This window comes from Zalophus californianus, chromosome 1 (assembly GCF_009762305.2).
Source record: "Zalophus californianus isolate mZalCal1 chromosome 1, mZalCal1.pri.v2, whole genome shotgun sequence".
Taxonomy (NCBI): Eukaryota; Metazoa; Chordata; class Mammalia; order Carnivora; family Otariidae; genus Zalophus; species Zalophus californianus.
In genome coordinates this window covers 83,068,823-83,095,104 of record NC_045595.1, presented here as the reverse complement: position 1 = coordinate 83,095,104, position 26,282 = coordinate 83,068,823, and the positions used below count along the sequence as shown (strand labels likewise).

The 26,282-nt window shown below is 37.3% G+C and overlaps 1 protein-coding gene across 1 annotated transcript in view; it reads left to right on the top strand.

The window, feature by feature from the left end:
- The window catches only part of KCNH8 (potassium voltage-gated channel subfamily H member 8), a 367,066-nt gene that overhangs the window by 236,168 nt on the left and 104,616 nt on the right, over positions 1-26,282 (top strand). Inside the window, exons 6-7 of the mRNA XM_027585610.2 lie at positions 10,682-10,839; positions 16,551-16,758. Of these exons, the coding sequence (XP_027441411.2) occupies positions 10,682-10,839; positions 16,551-16,758 (366 nt within the window). The remainder of the gene's footprint in view (positions 1-10,681; positions 10,840-16,550; positions 16,759-26,282) is intronic.

The following is a 26,282-nucleotide window of genomic DNA, read 5'->3' as shown; positions in this document are numbered from 1 at the left end:
AGAGGCAAGGGAAACCAAAGCAAAAATGAACTATTGGGACTTCATCAAGATATAAAGCTTCTGCACAGCAAAGGAAACAATCAACAAAGCTAAAAAGCAGCCTAAGGAATGGGAGATGACATATTGGAAATGACATATCTGATAAAGTGTTAGTATCCAAAATGTATAAAGAACTTATCAAATGCAACACCCCAAAAACAAATAATCCAGTTAAGAAATGGGCAGAAGACATGAATAGACGCTTTTCCAAAGAAGACATCCAGATGGCTAACAGACACATGAAAAGATGTTCAACATCACTCATCATCAGGGAAATGCAAATCAAAACCACGATGAGGTACCACCTCACACCTGTCAGAATGGTTAAAATTAACAGCACAATAGACAACAGGTTTTGGCAAGGATGCAGAGAAAGGGGAACCCTTTTGAAATGTTGGTGGGAATGCAAATTAGTGCAGCCAATCTGGAGAACAGTATGGAGGTTCCTCAAAAAGTTAGAAATAGAGCTACCCTACAATTCAGCAATGGCACTACTAGGTATTTATACAAAGGATACAAAAATACAGATTCGAAGGGGTACATGCACCCTGATGTTTATAGCAGCATTATCAACAATAACCAAACTATGAAAAGAAACCCAGATGTCCATCGACTGATGAATGGATAAGGAAGATGTGGTATATATGCAGCCATCAAAAAGAATGAAATCTTGCCATTTGCAATGATGTGGATGGAGCTAGAATGTATTATGCTATGCGAAATAAGTCAGAGAAGGACAAATATCATATCATCTGACTCGTATGTGGAATTTAAGAAACAAAACAGATGAACATATGGGGCAAGCTGGAGGAGAGAGGGAAAAAAAAAACATAAGAGACTCTTAAAGACAGAACAAACCGAGGGTTGATGAAGGGAGGTGGGGGGGGGGATGGGTAGATGGATGATGGGTATTAAAGAGGGCAGTTGTTGTGATGAGCACTGGATGTTATATGTAAGTGATGAACCACTGAATTCTAACCCTGAAACCAATATTTCACTGTGTGTTGACTAAGTAGAATTTAAATAAAAATTTGAAGAAATAAAAAACAAAATAAAAAAACAGAAGTTTTAAAGATGCTGAATAATTTTATATATAGCAATCTATAGTCAAATACTACATATTATCTTCTTATGACTCTAAAAAGTACCTAAATTTCAAAAGTTAGTTCATAGATCTCACCAGAAGAATTCCCTTCCTAAACTGCAAGGTGAGGAATTATAATAAAAAATGCTTTGTGGTTGTATACAGGCAGACTCTAAGTATAAATGCCAGCTCTCCCATTTTCTAATTGGGTAACCATGGGCTAATTAATTCTGAGCCTGTACTCTATCACTAAATGAACATGAGACCTAATTCATAGTGACCGTGTAAGGATCAAAATAGGTAATATAGGGACACCTGGGTGGGTCAGTTGGTTAAGCGACTGCCTTCGGCTCAGGTCATGATCCTGGAGTCCCGGGATCGAGTCCCACATCGGGCTCCCTGCTCAGGAGGGAGTCTGCTTCTCCCTCCGACCCTCTTCCCTCTCGTGCTCTCTATCTCTCATTCTCTCTCAAATAAATAAATAAAATTTTTTTAAAAAAGGTAATATATATAAAGCACTTAAGGGGCACCTGGGTGGCTCAGTCGTTAAGCGTCTGCCTTCAGCTTAGGTCATGATTCCCAGGGTCCTGGGATCAAGTCCCGCATCGGGCTCCCTGCTCGGTAGGAAGTCTGCTTCTCCCTCTCCCATTCCCCCTGCTTGTGTTCCCTCTCTCGCTGTGTCTCTCTCTGTCAAATAAATAAATAAAATCTTTAAAAAAAGCATTGAAATCAAACCCTATCAGGTAGGAAGACTTTTAAAAATGCTATGTTATTATGTTCATTGTTTTTATAATTTTATTGTCGTATTAGCACTAAATATTATGTGCATCAGATCTATAAAGTAACAATAAAAGTAATAGTATTAATTTCTTAGGCAACTTTAGGTAAGTCATTCATTGTCCCTGTTTCTCAGTTTTGAATCCTACAGAATGGTAGTAGTACTACTACTAGTAATATTACTACTACTGCTAATGACAGTAGCAGCTAATGCTGCTCAATGGTTTATAACCCAAGAAGTGTGATTCCGGATACTCACTGTTAGCCACTCTGCTCTATAGCCTTTTAGGAATACGTATTTGTCAGGATGGGCTGTGGTAACCTCAAAATCTCAGTGGGATATAACACAAAATGGTTTATGTCTCCCTCACGCTATGTGTCCACTGTGGGTCAGCTGTGAGTTCTGTCCACTGTAGTCAGTCAGAAACCTAGGCTGACAGAGACTCCATCTTGCCACATGTTCCCATGATCATCAAGGCAGGGAGAAGAAAATGTGAGGAATTGCACACTAGCTCTCAAAATTTTGCCCAGAGTGTTTCAGGCTGCTTTTGCTTTCATAATTTTAGCCTAAGTGAGACACACAATCTCTTCAGGTGGTGGGGAAATATAAGCATAAAATATAATCATAACAGGAGGTAGAGAGCCAGGAATTCTTGGTAAACAGCAATAAAGACTGCCATAAATACTAAGGGTACCATTTTCCTCAAATATGAAAATGATCATGAAAGTCCTAATTAAAATGTAATAACCATAAAAGACCTTATTATTGAATCTAAAATTTTTCTCTCTAATGAGGATATATATGTTGGATTTCACTTTGGGGCAAACATTAATTGTATCAATACATTTTTTAATCTATCTCAGTTTTCATCAATTCTAAGTTTTATTACTTGAATAAGCAATATGTACTTCATATGAAATTAATAGACTTCAGCGTTTAAGGTTTTTAAAAAATTTCATGACTGGATATTTATAGATATGACAGTCCTTATATTTTCTATTGTACTTAAATTTGGAAAATTTACCACCTGTTAAGTATAACTATAGACAGAGTAAGCATGCCAGAGGGATTTCTATAATTAAGTGGCATATGCATGAATCTTGGTCTTAAAGTAGGTTTGTGTTTAATCATCAAATTATTATTAAATGATCTGGTAATTCTAAAGTTCAATATCTAATTTAGAGCTATGTATTACTGAAACAAAGTTGAATAATTTATAGGGACCCCAAATTGGTAGTTTTTACACATATCAACGTGCATGTTATGCAGAAGTCTTTTTACATGTTAACTTATACAATAAAATGAAAACAATGTACAAATTCAATATAATAAAATAATTAGTTTATAGACAGTAAGTGGGGGGTTTAATAGAGATACATTGGGAGTATGTGCTATCTCTCTTGACTTGGCAGCATATTCACAGATGCGGCTTACTTATGCACCAAAAGGTGGAATGATATCAGATAATAAAATCAGAGTCTGTGGCTATGAGACAAGGCATCCTTTTTTGCACGTTTTGTCCATTCTTTAAGTGCCCTGGGCCCTGCATGGGGCAAAGAGCACAACAGGTCATCAGTAGGGTAATTTTTATGGTGCTTAAGTGTCGACCTCAGAGAGTCGGGGACCTGGGGCGGCGAAGGAACTGAGAAAAAGAGATGACAGTATAACGAGGCACAGGGGACCCCGAGCAACAGCCCGAGGTGCTGAGGTTTATTTTCCCCTTCTACAGCAGGGGCGTAGTAAGGCACATTCCTCCATGTATACAGGATTAGTCAGGCACGTAAGAATCTTTAAAACAGAATAAAGGAACAGAGGGGAGTGCCCAGTGTGCTGTTTACAGGACAAGGGAACAGAGAGGGGAGTGCACAGTATGCTGTTTACAGCTGGCTTCCTATCTACTAAACATCTGCTGCTGCTACTTTAGAACTGACCACACAGGTCCCAAGGGCATTTCACTCTGACCCTTTCGGGTTATTTTTAACCCTGCAATCTCGAGTTTTCTCAGAGATCTCGGAGTCTGAGCGAACATGCACCAGTGGTTGTTGTGGCGTTCTGTTTCCCACACTCCAGGATGTTGCAAAGCTGAAAGGGATAGCTATACTTTAGACCTTTCGATAAAGAATGTGAGCTGTCTGTATAAAAAGCGGGTGGAGATTTAAGCTGAGAGACTGTATAAAAAACGGGTGGAGATTTAAGCTGAGAGACTGTATAAAAAACGGGTGGAGATTTAAGCTGGCAAAAGTTTACTTCAAGTTATAGTGACGTTTAGGTCCCTTCCCTACTAGGTGTGTCCATGTGATGTTGATATCGAAGGTCAAAACCAACGTATGGGTCCACCATGATAACACAGGCCACACCGGTACAAAACAGAAGTCAATACCAGCATCAATCATGTACCTTGATGTACCTGCTTGCCGCCTTCTTCAGGCGATTGTTCTTAAATGCTGTTTCTGAGCCTGCTGCCTTTTCTTTATCATAGAGCTCTCATTTAAAGTAAGCAAGAGGAACAAATGCTGACAAGATGAGCAAGGATGGAGTGGTATGAAAATCTCATCCACTAACATGGACAATCAATTACATTCTTAGGATAGTTAGTCCCTCAAACTTCTTCATTAATTAGCTCTCGGTTATTCAATTTCCCACACCTTTAGCTCAATTTGCTGTGACATCATACTGTGTTCAGAGTGCCTCATCAGCAATGAAAAAAGACTTGGTATCTTTAGAATATGAGTCGGCAGCTGGTTTAATTAAATATCCTTCCACCCACGCTGTACTACATTGATTAATTTTTAAAGAAATGGCTAAATGAAGATATTAATTATTTGTATGTGATGCATACGCTCGCATGAACACCGTTATATTTTAATTTACTTCTTAACAAGTAAGCCAGTATGATTTTTAAATTATTTCCCAACTGGCTTACATACTAATAAAGAAGAAAATCTATTAATTTGTGCCATATCAAATTCACCCTTTTTTTTTTACTTTCTAATTATATAGTTCTCAAAGAAATCAAACTAGAAAAAAAATGGTTTTAACCTTCCTGCTTTTTAGTCCACATATATAGCTGTTTAGTGTGGGAGTGAAATGAAATATTTATTTTTGGAGGTCTTAACAATATGAAAACAGAACATGTACACAGTTAGCTCTCTATTATTTGTCTTCATTTGAATCATGTTTATGTAAAACTGAAATACAACAAGGCAAATTGATTATCCTGAAAATAATTAAGTGCTATCTGAATCATCAGAAAATTTAATTATATTTCGCCTCATTTTGGTAGTATAAATATTATGACCAATTTTTTGGAAATTCTATAAACCACATGGAGTAGATATGATGATTCTCTATTGCCCAGCTTATTTACTCATTACACATGATACCAGCACCGTGTGTTACAAGGTATTTATGTACATACAAGCACATAAGACAGCAAGGTTTTGAGGCAGTAAATTCTTATAAATTAATTTGTTACTGTTTTTAGAATACTTTTCCTAGTTCAAACTGTGTGTGTGTGTGTGTGTGTGTGTGTGTGTGTGTGTGTGTGTGTGTGTATGGACAATTGTGCATGTTGATGATAAACAGAATTAATGGGAAAGATTACACAAATTTGGATAATAATAAGTACGCTTTCTTTTTTCTATTTTTTTAATTTTATTATGTTATGTTAATCACCATACATTACATCATTAGCTTTTGATGTAGTGTTCCATGATTCATTGTTTGCTTATAACACCCAGTGCTCCATTCAATACGTGCCCTCTTTAATACCCATCACCGGGCTAACCCATTCCCCCACCCACCTCCCCTCTAGAACCTTCAGTTTGTTTCTCAGAGTCCATAGTCTCTCGTGGTAGTATGCGTTCATGTATTTTCCAACATATGGGAAGAAACTTTATACTTATGCTTTCCGGATGTCTCAAAATAGAAACCATACTGTTGCCTTTCAGGTAGGCTGTGGACTGCCTGGAGGAGACCACATTCTTCCTGTAACTTTTGGATGAGTCACTGATTTAATTGCCAAAGTTACACAGCCTTTAGAGGAAGTGAGACAAGCACAGGGGGAGGAGCAGCTGAAGCCAACGTTTGCCAAGCTCCACTTTGCTGCTGTGATTCTCTTAGGAGGGACACCAGCTCTGGAAGGAAGGCTCTTTTCTTCCTCATCAGAATCTTTTTTTATTCTATGCTTCCCTCATTCTTAGAGAAATTGCATAGCCATCTCTGCTCTCCCATTTAAGGGGATGTTTATAAGCATTGTGTTCCCTTGGTTCTTGAACACCGATACCACATTCTGATCAGTGGAGAGAAAACAGAGTATTCCCTGTTGTCCCTAGACAGAATCAAAGACAGTTCATTACCTTACACTCAATTCTGTGACTCCTATGTCACTTCTATGACATTCTTTTACCTGGGTGGTGCTGATGCTGTGTCTGACCCAAGGGCTATGATCACAAATGCATTTCCCTGCACCAACCTATTGTTATTCCCTCTAAAATATGTTGGGAAGTGTGGTAATCTTGAAGATAATGGAAAGAAAAAGGGATCAAGTGTCAATAGATGCCCTGTCCTCTGTTGCTTACTCTCTTCATGGCTTTAAACAAGGTTCTTAAATCTCCTGAGTCATAAAATAGTACACCTGAGCGAGCTGGTATTGTCACACAAATGCATGAATGTGAGAAAGTTTTTGTAAATCACAATACACCAGAATTATGTCTATTTTTATGCATATGACAAAAGTAGGTTTCTTAGAAATGAGCTTTCCAAAAATAATACTAATCATGGAATAAACCTACGGTTTTGCACAACAATAAGACCATTATCCTGGAAATCTTAGAATATGATATATATGTAGTTTTTTTCTCCCTGAAAATAAGCCTAAAATATTCATGTATTTCAAAAATAGATTTGTATCCATAGATTTAAAAATAATCACTTTTATATTCTTTAACTATTATCACTATTTGTGTATAAAAGTCTTATAATTACTTCTTTTTAAAAAACCTGAAATTAACATATCTTCTGTTCGCCCAATTAACTCAAATGAGTAACAAATTATTTTTTTTAAAAGCTTTCTAAACTGATATTCTGTAATGACTCATCCAAGAAAATGTCTTTTCTATTCAGAAGATCTGCACCTCTTTTATTTTTTAGTCAAACACATAATTTACTACACAGCTTTAAAAATGTTTGCTGCATCAATCAACCAAAGGCCAGTCATTTTATTCATTCCTCCATTCATGGGAGTGCCCCAGGAATGTGGATGGTGGCAGGGGATTTTCTGTGAAATTTCTAGAACGGGTGATCAGTTAGTAAATATGCAAGGAATTTGTCCCTCCAATCTTTTTCTTTTCCTTTTTTTTTCAAATCTTTATTTAAATTCTAGTTAGTTAACATATGTGTAATATTGGTTTCAGGAGGAGAATTTAGTGACTCTGTCCCTCCAGTCTTACAATGAACTTGCAGACTTACGGAATTGGATTCTCTCCCTCCAATCTTATAATGAATTTGCCTGTGTTATGGAAACCACAGATCACCGGAAGGGTTTGGTAAACAACTCTGGATTTCTCACTCATAAGATGAAAACCTAAATGCCTAGGGGCACCTGGATGGCTCAGTTGGTTAAGCGTCTGCCTTTGGCTCAGGTCATGATCCCAGTGTCCTGGGATCGAGCCCCACGTCGGGCTCCCTGCTCGGCGGGAAGCCTGCTTCTCCCTCTCCCCCTCCCCCTGCTTGTGTTCCCTCTCTCGCTGTCTCTCTCTGTGTGTCAAATAAATAAATAAAATCTTTAAAAAAAAAAGAACACTTAAATGCCTAATCTGAGCTTTCTTTTGGACAGCAGGAAGTTGAAATCCCTGCTTTATTTCAACAGCTGGTGGCCTGACCCATTAAATTGGCTTCCTGATAAGGAAATACATGAACCCAGAAAGTTAAGAGAAAAAATGGGAAGTTCACATGCTACCATAACAGCCTGATGGCCTTCCACTGTGTTCTGTTCCTTCTCGGTGGCCATGATGCTTTGCTATTTTGCCGTGATAACACTTTTACTTTGCAGCAAAAATCACCTTGGGATTGTTTTCATCTTTTGTGAATGGTTTAGCCACTGCTTCTTCATTTCAGATTCTCAATATTAGCAATAGAACTATTTCAATATTTTTTATTTTTTTGACAAAAATGTGACTTTTATTTTTTTTAAAGATTTTATTTCTTTATTTATTTGAAAGAATGAGAGAGAGAGAGAGAGAGCATGGGGGGGGAGGGTCAGAGGGAGAAGCAGACTCCCCGCTGAGCAGGGAGCCCGATGCGGGACTCGATCCCGGGACTCCAGGATCATGACCTGAGCCAAAGGCAGTCGCTTAACCAACTGAGCCACCCAGGCGCCCAAAAATGTGACTTTTAATAATGGCATTTTAAAAAGTTGGTTCATTCACCGTAGACTAGAAAAGTTTATTGTTTTGTTTTTTTTTTTAAGTCCTCTAGAACTTGCTTCCAGACTTGGGAGGTGACTGGCCTCTGTGAAGTTACCAAAAGCCAAAGTGCTGAATTGCAAATTAGGAGACTTGGATTTGGGTCTTGCTCTTTGACTAACTACCTGAGGAGTTTAATCCTATGCTTCAGTTTCATCGTTTGTGTGACCCTGGACAAGTCACTTCAGTTCCTTTGCACCTCAGTTTCCTCATCTGTAAAAGAGCATAATAAAACTGTCTACCTCTTAGCATTGTTGTAAGGAGTCCATGAGATTATGACTATACAGCACCCAGAACAGTACCAGGCTCATGCTAACTGCATGTGTGTTATCTATAATAATGTAATAGTAATCTGTCTTGTCATAGTTCCTATGTTGTATTCATTTTTCTAGTGCTGCAGAGCCAATTGCCACAAACTTGGCAACTTAAAACAACTATTATCTCAGTTTCTATAGGTCGGATAGGTCTGGCCTAGTGGGATGCTCTGCTCAGAGCCCCATAAGGCTGAAATCCAGGTGCCAACTAAGGTGTGTTTCTTTCTGGAGCCTAAGATCCTCCTGCAAACTCATGTGGCTGTTGTAAGAATGCATTTCCTCAGGATAGAAGTCCCCATTTCATGCCAGATGTCAGTAAGGGGCCACTCTCAGCAACTGGAGACTGCCTGCCCTTCCCTGCCACGTGGCCCTTTCCATATTGTGGCCGTTGCTTTCTTCCAGGCCAGGAAGAATGTGTCTCACTGGCTTCCAATCCCTTACCACCAGCTGAAGAAAACTTGCTTTGACAGGGCTTACCTGATCAAGTCAGGCCACCTAGGTGACTCTCCCATTAGCCATATCCTACAACATGATCATGGCATGATATCTTATCATGCTCACAGGCTCCACCCCCACTTAAGGGGAGGAGATCATATGAGAGTGAGGGTCATCTTTGAATTCTGTGTACCACAAGTGTGAACATGAAGTGAAAAGTAAAAATGACATGCCAAGTGCACATTATTGTATGTCCTATCACTGCCATCATCATCGTGATCATGATACCAAATTTTTATCCTCTCACAACCCTATTCTGCTAATTTTCAAAGGTTTAAATTAACTGTAAAGAGTATTCCAATTCATTCAAAAACCATGTAACTCAGAGCTTTGCATTTGCTTCGTAACTCACTCAATTCCTATTCTCTTTGACTGGCGTATTTACTTTCCACATTCACTCTCAAGAACAAAGTTCCATGGAGAAGTATGTTTTTTTGAATTCACTAGTCCATAAAATACTCATCCATTATCCCCCTTACATGTATGAAGCAATCCTGAAATTCCCTATGGCCTGGTTGTGCTCAACTCTAAAACAAACTAAGGAAAAGGTAATCTTTTCCAGTGCTTTAATAATATTTAACCCAGGGACTAGTGTAACAGACTCCGAGATGTTTATTCATAGATAGCAGGAGTGAGCCTAAGATGATCTTTGTGGTTCTGGCTGTCATTTGACCAGCACTGAGGAGGGCCTCATATATTGTAAAAAAACTCAATAAATAATAAAATATAAAATAAAATATAACAAAAGAATGATGTAGGGAAATGATTACATCATCCGTGAAAATGGAATGGGGAAACTTAACCTAGAAATCCAAACAAGAATCTTCTGGTATTTTGTTAATATAAATGCCTTTAGGGCAGAGATGAATTCTGTCCCTGCAGAGATTAATAAAACTTAGCTCATGAAATAAAGTAGAATTTTATTAAAAAAAAATACAGAGTAGAAATTCTATCTGTGCTCAAAATCATCTTTGCCACTGTTGACATTATGATCATGAATGTGTTACTTTTCCTTATTAAGACTTAGTTTTTGCCTCTTTAACATGGAGGTAATACTGTCTCCTTAAGACCATGTTCTGAGGATTAAGTGAAATAACCTATGCTAAGTTCTTAGGGCAATGCCTAGTTCGAAGTGAGCATTTAGTAACTGATGACTATTGTTGTTATTGCTATTTTTATTCGTTTTAATTATGCTAATGTGTGGCCCAATGTCTGGAATGTATTAAGGGCTCAGAGAATATTACTTTCTTCACCCTTCTTCAATACTTGTTTGTTGAATTGAGCTGGATCTGTCAAGAAGAGTATTTCAGGTATTATCAGTCTGAAATACACTAAGAGGTTACTGTTTGTCTGATTTTATTTAATTTTATGCAATTTTCTTCCTCCCCCTTCCTCCTTCCCTGCCTGCATGCCTGCCTACCTCCATCCTTCCTTCTTTCCTTGTCTTTCCTCCTTTTCTTCTCTCTGTTCCTTCCTTCTCTTTCTCTTATCTTTTTTTCTCAAGCAGATATTATTTTAAATTTCCGAACAACCTATGTTAGCAAGTCTGGCCAAGTTATCTTTGAAGCAAGATCAATTTGCATCCACTACGTCACAACCTGGTTCATCATTGATTTAATCGCTGCCCTGCCTTTTGATCTCCTGTATGCTTTCAACGTCACAGTGGTGAGTAAAGAGGACTCCTCCACATGACCTTGAAGGTTATTTTTAACCCTGTGTTTATTTTCCACATGTTCAGGTTTTAAGTGTTTGTGACAATTTATGCATCCAGGACTTTGTGCCCTCCTGAATAAAGACACCAAAGTGGCCAATGGTACGGAGGCCACAGATTGTCCACTTGAGGAAGTTAGTTCCTTTTGAAATTTGCATTACCTGTTTGAGTTATTTAAATACATTTGTATTACTTAAGCAGATATTTGCCTCCAAAGTTCAGCGGAGAGTTTAAGATTTCTTCCAGTTTTATGACTTTTATTCTCTACCCCTTGAGTATTTCATTATTCACCAGCAAAACAAACAAAAGACCAATCAAGACACAGAAAAATACCGAAATTAAAATAAAAGAATGCAACCACTTCTTAGAAGTTCTTGTAAAAATGTTGGGTGGGGCAGAAGCCTAAATGACACAGTGACCATGAGCTTGAGAGCTCTGTTGGATTTTTAACTTTTCTCTAGGATTGTAACTTCTCCACTTTCTTCATGGAAAGCTTTTATAAAACCTTATGCCTCCTCATGCAAAGCAAATATGTCCACTTGTGGTAGTAGCTATTTTTACTATTAAACAATTGTTCTTAAAAGCATGAAGTGCTCCCTTATACACAGAGAGACTTTTAGGGAGGTATAATAGCATTTTGGGGTCAGTAATGCAATTTGCTGCTAGAGGAACCAATTAGAGCAGGCAAAGTTGATTAAACATTAGTTGAAATTAAACGTATTTCTTACTCAGTCAACAACCCCTTGAAATTCTCTATCAAGAATTTATTTTTTTTAATTTTTTATTGTTATGTTAATCACCATATATTACATACTATCAAGAATTTAAAAGCATAGTTTTCAATATTAAAGTGATCAGTATTTTTCAAATACAGTCCTTATTGACTTCAGAATGAAGATTGAACTGTAATTCTGACTATTTAGTACAGATTTGTGCATTTGTTAATTACCTATATAATAGTATTTTTCTTTTCTTTTTCTTTCTATTTTTTTTTAAGTTGGAAATTTGAGAGTGTCAACATCTTTAAGAGGTTTATAAGTCAACTGAAAGGAAACCTCTGGGGAAAAATTTAGTATATAATCTCAATCAGTGCCACATTGAATTGTTATCCAAACTCCTTAAAGGGCTTTTTAAAATTGAATTTGAGTAGATAAGTGTACTATAATGAAAGCATAATGACTTAAAACAAGGCTTTTGCAAGACTGCAACAAAAAAAATTCAAAAGAAATAAATAATTCACAAAATGCTAAGAAAGATTTTCCACATTCTCTTGGAGAATTGTTAAATAAATGGTGTTCAATAGACTGTGCTTTAAATTAACTTACTGCTTTGCTACTAAATACTAATAATATCTTTTTATGTTCCATTTCTCTTTGGGCACTGAACAAATAGAATTATTTAAAATATATGTTATATAATTATTTATAAAATTATACAATTTTAAGATACATGATATGTTTATAAATCATTAACATCCTCATTGCCTAAAATTAACACAAAGGATTTTTGAAAAAGTCTAATTCTCATATTTTGATGAATTTTAAATACTTGTACACTTTTACTGCATTCTTGCTCCCTTTCCTCATTCTGTCTTGTGAAATCTGGCATGAACATTTTATAAAGAATGCAAGTTATAGATCAATATCTATGTTAGAAAGAAAGAAAAAGAGGAAGGAATAAAGGAATCTCTTTTCTCAGTGATAATTTTTCTGCTTCTCACAGGAGTGAGCATATGATCATTAACAAATTGGTGCATAAATTTGCTATGTCCCCAAATAAATTAGGCAAGATGAAATATTCTATTTGAACAGAAAATCTTGTATAATGATTTCCTGGGGAGTAAATATAATTTACTCCCCAGGAAAACATAAGTTATGAGGAAAAGTTTATACATTATGCTATTTTTATACTGCACAGACTTACAAAAAAAGGGGGGTGGAAGAAACAGATAAATAAGCAAGCACAGATGTTGGCTTTCCAAATTTAAAATACGTCTAGTTAGGGGCGCCTGGGTGGCTCAGTCGTTAAGCATCTGCCTTCCGCTCAGGTCATGATCCCAGGGTCCTGGTATCGAGCCCCACATCTCCCTCTCTAGCTCCCCCTGCTTGTGTTCCCTCTCTCGCTATGTCCCTCTCTGTCAAATAAATAAATAAAATCTTTTAAAAAATAAAATAAATAAATAAAATACATCCAGTTAGTGCATCTCTGTAGATGACATTCAAAAACGCATTACAACCATCAAAAACGTATTGGATGCTCTAATTTTGACTTTGCCCATAATTGCTGATGATAAATGTTTTATACACAGCTCACATATTTCTTTAATAAAATTTACTAAGTGTAAGTCACTATGAAAGGCACTCTGAGAGACAAAGTTGTGAATGAGACAGAAAATATGATAGAGTGAAAAAGGCAAAAGTATAAATCCCAGTCTTATCACTTACTGTTTGAGTGACTTCCTTGGGGAAGTTAACATCAAAATTGGCAAAATGAGCATGAAAATCACTACAGAGTTTCTCAGGAGCCTAAAAAGGCAACATTTCTATAAAATACCTTGCTAAGTGTCAAACACCCAGAAAGACCTCAGTGCATGTTAATCAACTTCTCTCTCTTTCTCTCTTTCTCCCCGTTGTGGATAGCCAGGGGGTGATCATGTCCAGCTGGTAATAAGGGAAACTGCCATTTGATAAGGGGTTCTGATGAGTACATCACTGTCTTGCCCCTACCTATAAGCTGCTTCTAATTTTTATCAGTGACAAATTCAGAACAGCATCCCAAGAGTAGAAAGAATACGTTCCCTGGAGGGTGTTATGCTGAGTGAAATAAGTCAATCAGAGAAAGACATGTATCATATGACCTCACTGATATGAGGAATTCTTAATCTCAGGAAACAAACTAAGGGTTGCTAGAGTGGTGGGGGGTGGGAGGGATGGGGTGGCTGGGTGATAGACATTGGGGAGGGTATGTGCTATGGCGAGCGCTGTGAATTGTGCAAGACTGTTGAATCACAGATCTGTACCTCTGAAACAAATAATGCAATATATGTTAAAAAAAAGAAGAAGAAGATAGCAGGAGGGGAAGAATGAAGCGGGGGAAATCGGAGGGGGAGACAAACCATGAGAGACGATGGACTCTGAAAAACAAACTGAGGGTTCTAGAGGGGAGGGGGGTGGGGGTATGGGTTAGCCTGGTGATGGGTATTAAAGAGGGCATGTTCTGCATGGAGCACTGGGTGTTATGCACAAACAATGAATCATGGAACACTACATCCAAAACTAATGACGTAATGTATGGTGATTAACATAACAATAAAAAAATTAAAAAAAAATACGTTCCCTTTTTTCAGATTATATATTTCCATCTAAATCAAATATGCCTCTTTCTTCTATCATTCATTAAGATCCCAAACTCACATTTTATAGCAAGAAGCTGTTGACTCCGATGGAATAAGTATAATTTATTTCAAAAGTGTCAGCAAAATCACTAAGGCTACCTCATCCTGGACACCAAGTTTTGTGTCCCTTATCTTTCCAAATGACTATTGTTCTCATGTAAGGACAGCCCCCATTCTTCCCTCAAACATCCGCTTTCTGGTGAGAGAAAATGGAGAGATTGCCCACATCAATATTCTATATTCAATGGTGTTTTACTTAGTCTGCTCAGGCTGCTATAACAAAATATCATTGACTGGGTGGCTTAAACAATAGAAATTTATTTTTCAGTTCTGAAGGCTGGAAAGTCTAAGCTCAAGATTCCAGCCAATTTGGTTCTTTATGAGGGCTCTCTTCCTGGCTTGTGGATAGCTATCTTCTAGCTGTGTTCTCACGTGGCAAGGGGAGAGAGAGACATTGGGTTAAGGAGAGAGGGGGGAGGGAGAGAGGAAGAGAAGAGGAGAGAGAGCATTCTCTGGACTCTTCTTATAAGGGTACTAATCCCATCTTGAGAACCCCACCCTCATGACCTCATTTAAACCAAATTACTTCCTAAAGGCCCCATCACCAGTTACCATCACACTGAGGGCTAGGGCTTCAACATGTGAGATTTGGAAGAACAAAAATCAGTCCACAGCAGATGGCTTCCTCCATCTGGGCTTTCTGTTTGAGGTTTCATTTCAGTTACAAAACTGTCATCTATCCATCATATTCTTCCACCTATAAAATAAACTCCACCCCTGGTAATTCCTCTAAGCTACAAAGTAGATATTGCAAAGTACTGGCATGTAGTCATCTGGTTTACAATGAGCTGGAGCAATGACAGATGAGCACTTGGCTGTAAAGGAGAAGAAATAAAACTTGACACAGAAGAATGAGAAAAAGAAATAAAAATACAGCTAGCTGGCAAGTGCTTCAAATGACCTTATGGTTTTATTATATTTCAGTGTAGAATAATTCACCAGATTACAACTGAAAGCACGTTTATTGAATTTCTATTATTATATTGAGTGTAGAGTGTTTTGTATCTCAATTTATTACCCATTCATTCATTTAACACATATTTATTGAGCACTTACTATGTGTCAGGCACTACTCTAGGTATGATTTTCTTAAACATAAGGAGAGATCGATAGTGGAGGAAGGAACTAGAAGTCAACAGCCGACTCCAGGACTAATTATGAAGGCAAATTTCCAGAAGATGTTGATCTTGTTTATGATTCTGTCTGTTGAGGTGTAGTCATACAAACCACTTTCTTCCCCTTTATTTATGGTTTCTTCCACAAACACACACCCCAAATTAAAAAAAGGTCAAGTAATTTGTCAAACTCTATTTGCATATGAGCTAATACTTTATTTGCCTTTTCTATTTTAGAAAACTCATTGAGGCTCCTGGAGGCATAAAAGAGTATGCATTAGTACACCACACATGTTGTTAACAATGACATCAACCATTCTGGTGGTCATCAATGGTGCACATTTTTCAGATTGGTCCTGAAGTCAGGAAAATAATCCCTTAGCTATAAGTGTATTGTTTTAGTGCATACGAAGACAGTACCTAGGAGAGTTTTCAAAAATTTTGTTCCATTTTAATTTTGGTTCCCTAAGCATGTCTGTTTGAGAGAGGGCTCAGAATGTATAGGCTTCAGGCATGTGTTTTCTCTATGGATGATGTTAGAAGAAAGCATAGCACATGAGACGGGAGGTGCTACTGGTATTTGTGAGTAGATCTTACAGAAGTTTGATAGATCTAATCACTGTTTATTTCAAAAATGAAGTTACCTTTGTTACCACTTCACACAATTTTACTTCAGCGGGTACAAATTATTGTTATAAAGCCACTCTTACATGGAGGAAGGGATGTGGAATTGAAAAAAAATGTATGTAAGAGGTGGAGACACCCTGATCAATCCTGAAACCCTAATGTGCTTCAGTTGTGTATCAGAATATACAAAATTATATTCAATCAAATCAGTAGAGGAAAAAAGATAAATCTTAAGGAAAATAAGTATTAATTAAAAGAAATTAAATTGTCTTATCATCTTTTATTCTATCACCTCTTGATAATAATATGTTGAGAAAGGGCATTGGTATGGTCATAAAAATGACCATAGCGTTGGACTCATGATTATATTTAATTTCAAGAACTTTCCAGAATGGCCATAAGTTAAAGTAACTGTTGTAGCATGGAATGAGCCGTGGGCCAAGTTGTGCCACTCTGTCTCCTCCCACAGGTGTCTCTCGTGCATCTCCTGAAGACCGTCCGCCTGCTGCGTCTTTTGCGTCTCCTGCAGAAGTTGGACCGTTATTCCCAGCATAGCACAATCGTCCTGACTCTGCTCATGTCCATGTTTGCGCTCCTTGCACACTGGATGGCGTGTATCTGGTATGTCATTGGAAAAATGGAGAGGGAAGACAACAGCCTTCTGAAGTGGGAAGTTGGTAAGGGCTTACATTTGTCACATTTTCCATTTTTAAGTGAAAAGGAAGATTGTCTAGAATTTGGAGGCAGTGAAAGATGAGTCCAGAAATATGTCCTGGGACTGTCGATTTGTCTAATGTTTTTTAGGGGCTGAGTGGAAGGGGGCGTCTGTGATACAAGTGATTTCTTTTGAGAAAGTTTTCCGGAAAATCGTTATATATTTTTTAAAGAGTAATGGGTTAAGATTTCAATGGACTGTTTAAAGTGACCAGCCAGGCTGTAGAAGTGTTTAGATAAGTAATGTGTGATCTTATCTGACATATCCAATGCAGGGCTAGTACCAATGAATCACTGGGTAACTGGCCTATGGGCAATCATTGCAGTGAGAGAGAGAGTGAGTGTATTATAATGACACACTTTCCACATTTAGTATACTTTGAGAATTTGTGATGATAGAGGGAACTGGATATTCACAAATATAATTTGTAGAATTTTGTGTCCCCATAATACATGGGAATTTAAGGGAGATTTTTTCCAAGTGTTACATAATTCTGCATAAATGAATCTGAAATGTTCTGCACAGGAACACATTTTTAAACTTATGTTAACCACAAGAACTTTACAGAAAATGAAATTCTGAAGGCTATAACCCTCTATCCAAAAATACCTGCATTCTTCTTCCAGTCATTGCCTTTAGAGAATTGTCATAGTACTCCATGTAGAATTTTTTTTTCTCTTATTCTGGCATTTCATCAAAAGAATCTGTTTCTTGGTTGGCTAGAAAATTCTTCACTTCTTTTCTCTAAAAATCAATCTTGAACTTTTGGTAGCTCAGACCTTTGCACAGGGATGAAGCCACAAGAGATTCCCAGGAGAGAAACATGCTCTAACTTTTCATACCAATACTTAATGGCAGAATGCATTTGGAACATCCCTGGCTTGGCTCTCATAATGCCACCCTCTCACCAGAGGGCATATACAAAGAATTCAAAGTATGTCTTTGGAGAGTGAGCTGGAGACCCTAAGAAAACAGATTCCAGGGAATGAATCTCCTGTCTACATTCTTAAAAATGCTCCTACACATTTCAATTTTGACCCTAAGCTACACCAAAGCAATAAATTTGTTCTGATAATTTTCATCTCAGACTGGTTTTATCTTCCTTATCAAAGTACTTCTTCTGTGTCTTGCTATGGATCTCAATTCTCAGAAATGAAGTCAAGGGAGAAAAATAAAACTGCAGCATGAAAGCAGGAATATTCTACATAAAGAGAATATGGGATGAGATACAATGTGAAAGTAAGAGAGGGAAGACAGGGAGAGAAAAGGCAGTGGGGGGAGGGCAGAGAAGAGTTGATCAAAAGGAGGACCAAAGTCTAGATTGTACTTGGATTAAAACATTTCCTGTTCTTTAGTATTGTTTCCCTTTCTATTTTCTTGTCCTGAAGGCTCCCTCATCACACACTCTGGTGTAGTCCTAGTGGTGTTCAGTGAATTATAGCATTAGATCTCTGCCCTTTGTTTTGAATTCATATTAAAATTCTGACTTGTGGTCAGCCACCTGATTCCTTTCTGGGCCTGACCTAATTTCCTTCAGGCCCCAGACCTATACACTCATATTAATTTGTAAGTCTTGTCTAGTCTGAGAGTCTCCAGATGGGGAAATTCAGCTTATTCACGCTCTCAAATTTAGTTAGATGAGGAAAGCTTTTTGTTTCATTTCCAACACACCAGTTATGCTGCAGATGCACAAACTAGTTGTTGTTTTTCTTCCCACAAACACTCAGAGGTATTGATTTTCCAAGAAAAAAAGAAGCCAACCATCTAAACTGCTTCAGTATTGCCCCTACCACTCCTACTCTTAAACCTGATGCTATGGTTCAATGTAATGAACGGGAACTTGTGAGGTGAAAGTCAACCCACCCAGAAAGCACTGGCATAATACAATGATGGGAAGAAAACATTGGGTTGGGGCAACTCAGCTCTCCTCATCATGGCTCCGCCACTAACCGATTGTAGGATTTGCAGTAATTTTGTTCACCTCTACAGGCCTCGGTTTCCTCAACTAGAACATGTGAAAACTCACCATATAACTCGAAAGTCTATTTTAGTTTCCGTGATTTATGACTTTAATGGAAGAACAAACCCAGTATTCTGTGTTTATCTTTTTTATCATAGTTCAGGGTCCACATAAACTGTCAATAGCAACAACCCAATGTCAACAAGTTTGAGGGAAAGGGGTGTATCAGGGAGTACATCTTGTGATCACAGCATGTTAAAGAATTGATATGTTTTACTCAGTTATGATAAGAATAATTCAACCTTTATCTTTAGAGAATTAGATTTCCTGTCCAAACACCTCTCAGAATATGATCAGGAAGGTAATATGCTAATAATGTCTGTCAATATTGGGTTTATAGGCTTGGCTACAAGGACTTTCCCTTCCCTTAAAATTACTTGCATTATTGTTCATTTAAAATGTCCTCCAGGGGCTCCTGGGTGGCTCATTAAGCATCTGCCTTCGGCTCAGGTCATGATCCCGGGGTCCTGGGATCGAGCCCCTGCATCGGGCTCCCTGCTCCACGGGAAGCCTGCTTCTCACTAGCCCACTCCCCCTGCTTGTGTTCCCTCTCTCGCCGTGTCTCTCTCTGTCAAATAAATAAAATCTTAAAAAAATAAAATAAAATAAAATATTCTCCAGCTGAGATTTGGATAAAAATAATTATGACCTCTTCTACCTAATTTTTTAATGAAGCAGCTGAGAATCTAGGCTAATTTAGTTTTTACTATGGAATTTGTACACTAGTATTGTTTTACCTTTTTTGGTCCAACTACCATGAATTAAAAAATTCTTCACACAAATAAAGTTTGATTAGAGAACATGTTCTTTATGTTGTGACTAACATTAGATGTATAGAACAGATTCACATTCCTAGGGGATAAAATGGAATTTTCTTTTCTAATCATTGTTAATTGCCTTGAACTGATTTTTCCCCCTTTTTGTCCTTGTCAGGTCTACTACTTACAGCTAGAGAGAGTGCCAGTATTTTGCATCAGATCACATCAAAGTTAATCTTTAAAAAAGATTGTAATATTGTTTCTCTATAAGATATCTATTTCTGGAAGGAAGAATTAATACTCGTGGATTAATTATACCAGAGGCTGGTTATGAACTGATTTGCCTGGTGTTATTTTTACTTTATATTCTTATGCACTTTTATACTATATTTTAAGAGATTTAAGGTTTGGTTTATCGTTTCATGGAATTTTAGACTTGGGAGGACCTTAGTCTAACTTTTTTGATTTTATGGTGAGAAATAGAGCTCTAGGCTATACACACTCTGTGATGTAGGGGTTATTATCTGTTGTACCCACTGCTGTATCCTCACTGTGGTGTATAGTTCCTGGTACATGGCAAACGTGTGAAAAAAATGTTGAATGAGTCAGTCTTCAAGGTCATTCAATTACTAAATGATAGTCATGGGACAAGAACTAGATTCCTTAACTCCTGTATAGAACTCCTTCTAATAATTTTGAATATTATGAAATTAGAGGAAATGGCTGTTTAGCAAATATTTTCAAGCAGGAAGATTGAGAGAAGAACAAATAGGGTGATCACTTAAGATTTGGTTACTCATTCAAAAAATATTTTTTGAGTGCCCACTGCATGCTTGCTTGATCCTGTGTAAGGCACTCAAGTTATCAAAACTAATATCATACTTAATGTCATGGAACTTAAAGTCCAGTAGTTGAACAGAGACAAATAGCTCACTGGATATATCACAGTGTGATAATTCTATAACTGGAACATGCATAGAGGGGAGGCAGCTGGATCTAGCTGGAATATCAGCAAAGGCTTTTCCAAGATGAGCTGGTTTTAAAGGATGAATAGGTCTGGTCTCTATGATGCTGAGGAAAGGGAATGAGTGAGAGCAGGAATATGGCTACATGAAGCAGGTCACTAAGAACCAGCATAAAGGGTGAATGGGGTAGTAAGGTGATGAAGCTAAAGAGGCAGGTAGTCAGGGATGGGATCTTCAAAGACCATTCATGCTAAGCTTTAGAGTTTGGACTTCATCCCAAGGCTACAGCTAAGCATAAAGTTCTCTCAAGCAGTGATCCTTTGAATATAGAACACCAGGGAATAGGGGGAGATGTTTTGCTCTGTTTCATTTTCAATATCTATAAAATGGCAATAATAATAGTGCCTGCCTCATTAGGGTTGCCAGTATTAAATTAGGAAATCTATGTGAAGCATTTAGTACTGTGCCTGGCACCTAGTAAATTCTCAATAGATAGTAGCCATTATAGCCATCATTACCATTTTATTATGATAGTTACTTCTAATAAGGAAAGTACCATGAACTGTGACTAGTGATACTTATGATTTTATATGGGAAGAGTATTAAAAACTGCTTTAAAAAATATTTCCCTTTAAGTTTAGTTGTAGTGCTGGACAACAAATTTTATGCTTTTGCCTATCTTCAAATTAAGAAAGCCCATGCTTTATATTTGAGTCAGTCTCTGAAAAATTAGTAAATTTCACATAGCCTGACAATTGCACACATACAGATTTCCCCTTCCAGGATAATATAGGCGACAAGTCCAACATCTATCCTATAAGCCTGTTGGGATATAGAAAATTTTTATGGAACTTAGTGCTTCAAGGGCAAGATTTAACACTACATTAAAGAGGCATAACACAACTGGGTCTGAATGTGCTTTTTATTTTTTTTTAATTTTTTAAAGATTTATTTATTTGAGAGAGAGAGAAAGAGAGAGAGAGAATATGGGAGGGAGGGGCATGGGGAGCAGGCAAGAGAGAATCTCAGGCCGACTCCCCCCTGAGTGCAGAGCCCCACACAGGTCTCCATCTCAGTACCCTGAGATCATGACCTCACCTGAAATCAAGAGTCAGACACTGAACCAATTGAGTCATCCAGGCACCCCTAACTGTGCTTTTTAAATTAAAATTTTTATTTTGGCTGCAGACATGTTTCAGAATGATCTCTTTGGGGGGGTCTTCACTTGTTTTCTGTAAGAAGTCTTCAATAAATATCCAGCTAGAAATGTGTGAGAAGACATGTATATTTCTGTACATCCCAATTAATGTAGGGATATATTATTTTAATGATCACTTATGAAGTTCAATTAATGACTTATAAAGTTCAATTAATGACATTGAATTAGTCCTTAAGGACCTCCTTAGGATACTGACTAGAATGTAATGGTTCTGATTTAAGTGAGAAAGATTTGGATTTGAATCTTGCTTCAGGGATTTCCTAGGCATGTGATTTTGGCCAAGATGACTTCAGCATGTGACTTTTTATACAAGGATCTTTAGTTTTCTTGTCTGTAAAGTGGGTATGGTAGTACTGACCCTCGGTGGTTTTGAGTATTGGAGGTACTCAAGTTGACATACCTAACAGAGTCTGGTACATAGTATGTTCTTGCAGCTGATAACCACCACCATTACAACACCTCCTCCATTCTTTATAATAATTAGGGCTATTTTCCAGCTGTAGCTCCTTGCTCAAACTTACATCAGTGAGCTATGTAGGTTGAAATAGCAGTACTATTCAAGTCTAGTGAAGAGGTGATATCTCTGTAACAGTCATGATTCTTGTTTGCAAACAAAAACAGAAAAGGAATCCATCAACAGGACAGGCAGACTCAGAATTAGAGAGAGAACAATACTACTGAAAGAACATGATCCAAGGCAGCTCCAAATACCCCAATGCAGAAAGCACGGTTGCTGACATTTTGCAAACATGGCCTAGACATGTTTCGGTCTTTGTAGATGCTATGAGAGAGTCGTAAGCACCTGTTTGTCTCTGATTCACACTCCCTGAAGGGAGAATCCAATCGGCCAAGCTTAGTCAGATGCTCAAACACTGACTTATGGGGTTCCACCTTCTACTTCCCACCTTCCACTTCCATGGTGGGAAGTGGGGCCCTGTATCTCTCCATTACCATGTACGATGGAGAATCCCTGCTTCACAGAAGATTTTAGACAGCCCCCCCACAAAAAAAGATGAATGTCTTTTACAATAACATCTTTACCCTTACATTTAAAAACAAACAGTACAACTTACAAAAACATTTATTAAAATGCTTCTATGAATCATACGCTTCTCGGACATCATCATGTCAGATGGAATTAGCTGAAAAGTGGAGCTGTGGTGATTATCAATGCTTCTTGCTTACTGCAGTACAGTCTGTGCTCCTCATGTGAACGTCACGGTGGCCTTCTACTTACCAAACTGTGCTCCCTCCGCTGGACTGCATCTTGGTCAGTAGCTCCCAGTTGTAGCCAAAATGCTTCCTTATATTCTTTCTCAAAGCTATCTCTATTTCTAAAGCTATGACATGCTGACTTTAAAACAGATAATCTGCTACAGAGGTTAGAGATGAGAGTATACCGTAATAGAGAGAAGCTTTTTTATCTTTTAATCCTTTGGCTGAAGTAAGCTTATCCATTGTGGATGCCTAAAAGTGTATCTGTACCAGTGACCAAAAAAAAAAAAAAAAAAAAAAAGGAAAAAAACAAACCCAAAAATCTAGAATGGGAAGAAAAGGATTAAGTGAGATATCATTTTCAAATTTTCATTGACCATTTTAATCCTAAATCTGATCCTCGTTGGATAAAATATCATAAAAGCTGATTGATTCGAAGGGCTCTCTAGTTATTAACTGCTTAGCATTTACAAGCCTCATGCAATGGGGAAAAAATGACCAGTCTTATGATATCATGAGCTGGTTATTTCAATAACTATGCCATTTTTTTCCTTAAGAAGGTAGAATTGACTAGTACTCTACATTTTTAGGTTTTATATAAAGGATTATAAAAAAAATTTTAGATAACCCTTATCTATAGATTCTCATGTTTGGGAATATATGAAATAAAGAAAAGGGAGGAAAAGCCTAAAATGGAGGTTTCCAGCCATTAACATGTACCCTAGTGAGGGACATCTGAGCCTTTTTTTTTTAAACACAGGATCTTAAACTTCAATGTATACTGAAATCACCTGAGGATTGTATTAAAATACAGATTCTGATTCAGTAAGTCTGAGGTGGAGCCCGAGACCCAGTATATTTAACAAGTTCCCAGGTGAAGTCTGAGCTGCTGGTCCCCCCACCATACTTTGAGTAGCAGAGTTTTTAAAAGTCTTGGAGATTTCTGTGACTTTAATATTCCTGGTTTATAAACAGTCCTAAAACCAGCAACAATTCAGTCCTTCCTATCCTTTTCCACATTCCTATTCCTTTTCAATCCTCATCACATCTGTGAATTTATTTAGACACAGTAATGGACTGGGGAGGTCCATTGAGAAAGAATCAACCTCAATGCTGAGGCAATACAACACGGTGGTTTAAACATCATCAGAAACAATTTATATTATTGGTAGTTCTGAAAAACTAAAATTGAATACCATCAGTTTTAAAAGAGTTGCCAGTGTTTTCTATTCTATTTTGATAAAGGTTTCTAGAAAACAGAAACGTTTTCATGTTTTCAGAGCAAGATTTTACTCTTTTGCCATAAAGAGCAAATGGTTTATTCTTTTCTTTCTTTCTTTTTTTTTTCTTTCTTTCTTTCTTTCTTTCTTTCTTTCTTTCTTTCTTTCTTTCTTTCTTTCTTTCTTTCTTTCTTTCTTTCGTTCTTTCTTTCGTTCTTTCTTTCGTTCTTTCGTTCTTTCTTAATTTCTTTCTTTCTTTTTCTTTCTTTCTTTCTTTCGTATAGTTGATGCACAATGTCACATTAGTTTGAGGTGGCAAATTGTTGATTCTTAAAATTCCGGATTTCCGTTGTACTTTCTGAATATAATTATAAACTTTGTAAAAATTGAGGAAATAAAGTATATATGAATGTCCAATTCTGAGGTTGAATTATCTCTGTAGTCTGACCTTGGATGTTTCAAAATTATTTGGGCATTTATAAATCAAGCAGCCCAAAATTAGCTTTTAATTGCATAATGTTCTCAATCCTTTGATAGGGAAATTCTGGGTTTTAGGCAGCAGACTGGGAGTTAATATGATTTCACATTGCCAGCGTTGCTCAATAAAAGGGCATACTTCATACTTAACAATTAGAAAACACTGAAGCTGAAATATACTCAGAATATCTTTGTACCAGAGTTTCCAAATACGTTCAAGCTTTAGACGATACACTCCAAGCAATAAATGGTTCTATTGTCATATAAGTTTGAGAAATGAAGCCACTCCATCTCATTCTGAAGGACTGACAAGGTAAATTAGCACAGTGTGAAATCAGAGAAATCCCAAAGGAACTGATTAAACTTTACTTCACCCACATATTGCATATATTTATTTTACCTCATAACCTTTCCTTTTTGTACTATGCATTATTAATATTCTGTTAACATCCTATGAATTTGCAGTTAAAAATTCACACCTTAACAAAAGTTACTAGACTTAGTATCATAGCAGGAGGAATAATTATGATTTAAAAATATAGGACACCACATATATCATTTCACAGTAAATCTATAAGAATAGGGAGAGAGATTATCCTCATCTATAAGATGGAAATAATAAAAAATACCTACTTTAGAGAGTAGTTGTGTTGCAGGATCATTGAGCGTGATGGTCAAGAAAGAATTCTTGAGGCCTTTTATGGTGTAACCTAGTAAGTTTATTTAAGCAGCACGGGGACAGGACCCATGTGCAGAAAGAGCTGCACGTTTACTGTATGAAGCTGGTGGTTATATGCTTAGTGCTCAAGGGGGAGGGGATGTGCAGGGAGTATTAAATCATGAGTGTTTCTTTGAATTTCTACTCATAAAACTACTTTCACTGAGATCTCTCTGGTGCTTATCATTCAGCTCTCTATTAACTATCCGTGAGGGTCATGAGACCCTTTAAGAACGTAGCAACCAGCACTTACTTGATCCTTATAGAAACTGCAGGCTATAGGTCAGCCTTCTGGGCTAAAGGTGAGCATTTTTCTGCTTTTATACCTCACCAGTTGGGTGAGCTTAAGCAAGCTAATATATATAGAAAGAGTTTGCAAACTGAAAATTGCTGTAGAGTTATGAAACAATCATTGTTGTGTTAGTAACATACACACAAACACACATACATGCATATATGCATATGTTTATATGTAGAAGTGTATCTCTCTTTCTTTCTTTCCAGAGAGACATTATGTACATACTCTATACCACAAACTCCTGTCTTTATGTTCTTCCCATGATACTGATCTTGGTGTGCCTATATAAAGAACCCATGCATAATACATGTATTTGGGCGAATGCAGGAATGAATGAGTGGACCACAAATAAAGGCTCTGTCCCGTATCAATGGGTCACCCCACTCAGATTCAAAGAGGAAGAGGTTCTGAAATCAGTTTTCCTTCAGTGTTTCGAAGTAACACTGTTACACAGGGTTTGTCTTTCCTTATATTATCTCATCATTTATACAATTAAAGAACAAAATTCTCATTGCTCATTTGGCTAAACTGTATTGCCATGAAGTATAGATCATAGAATAATAGGAAGCCAGAGGGAGAGAGAGAGAGAGAGAGAG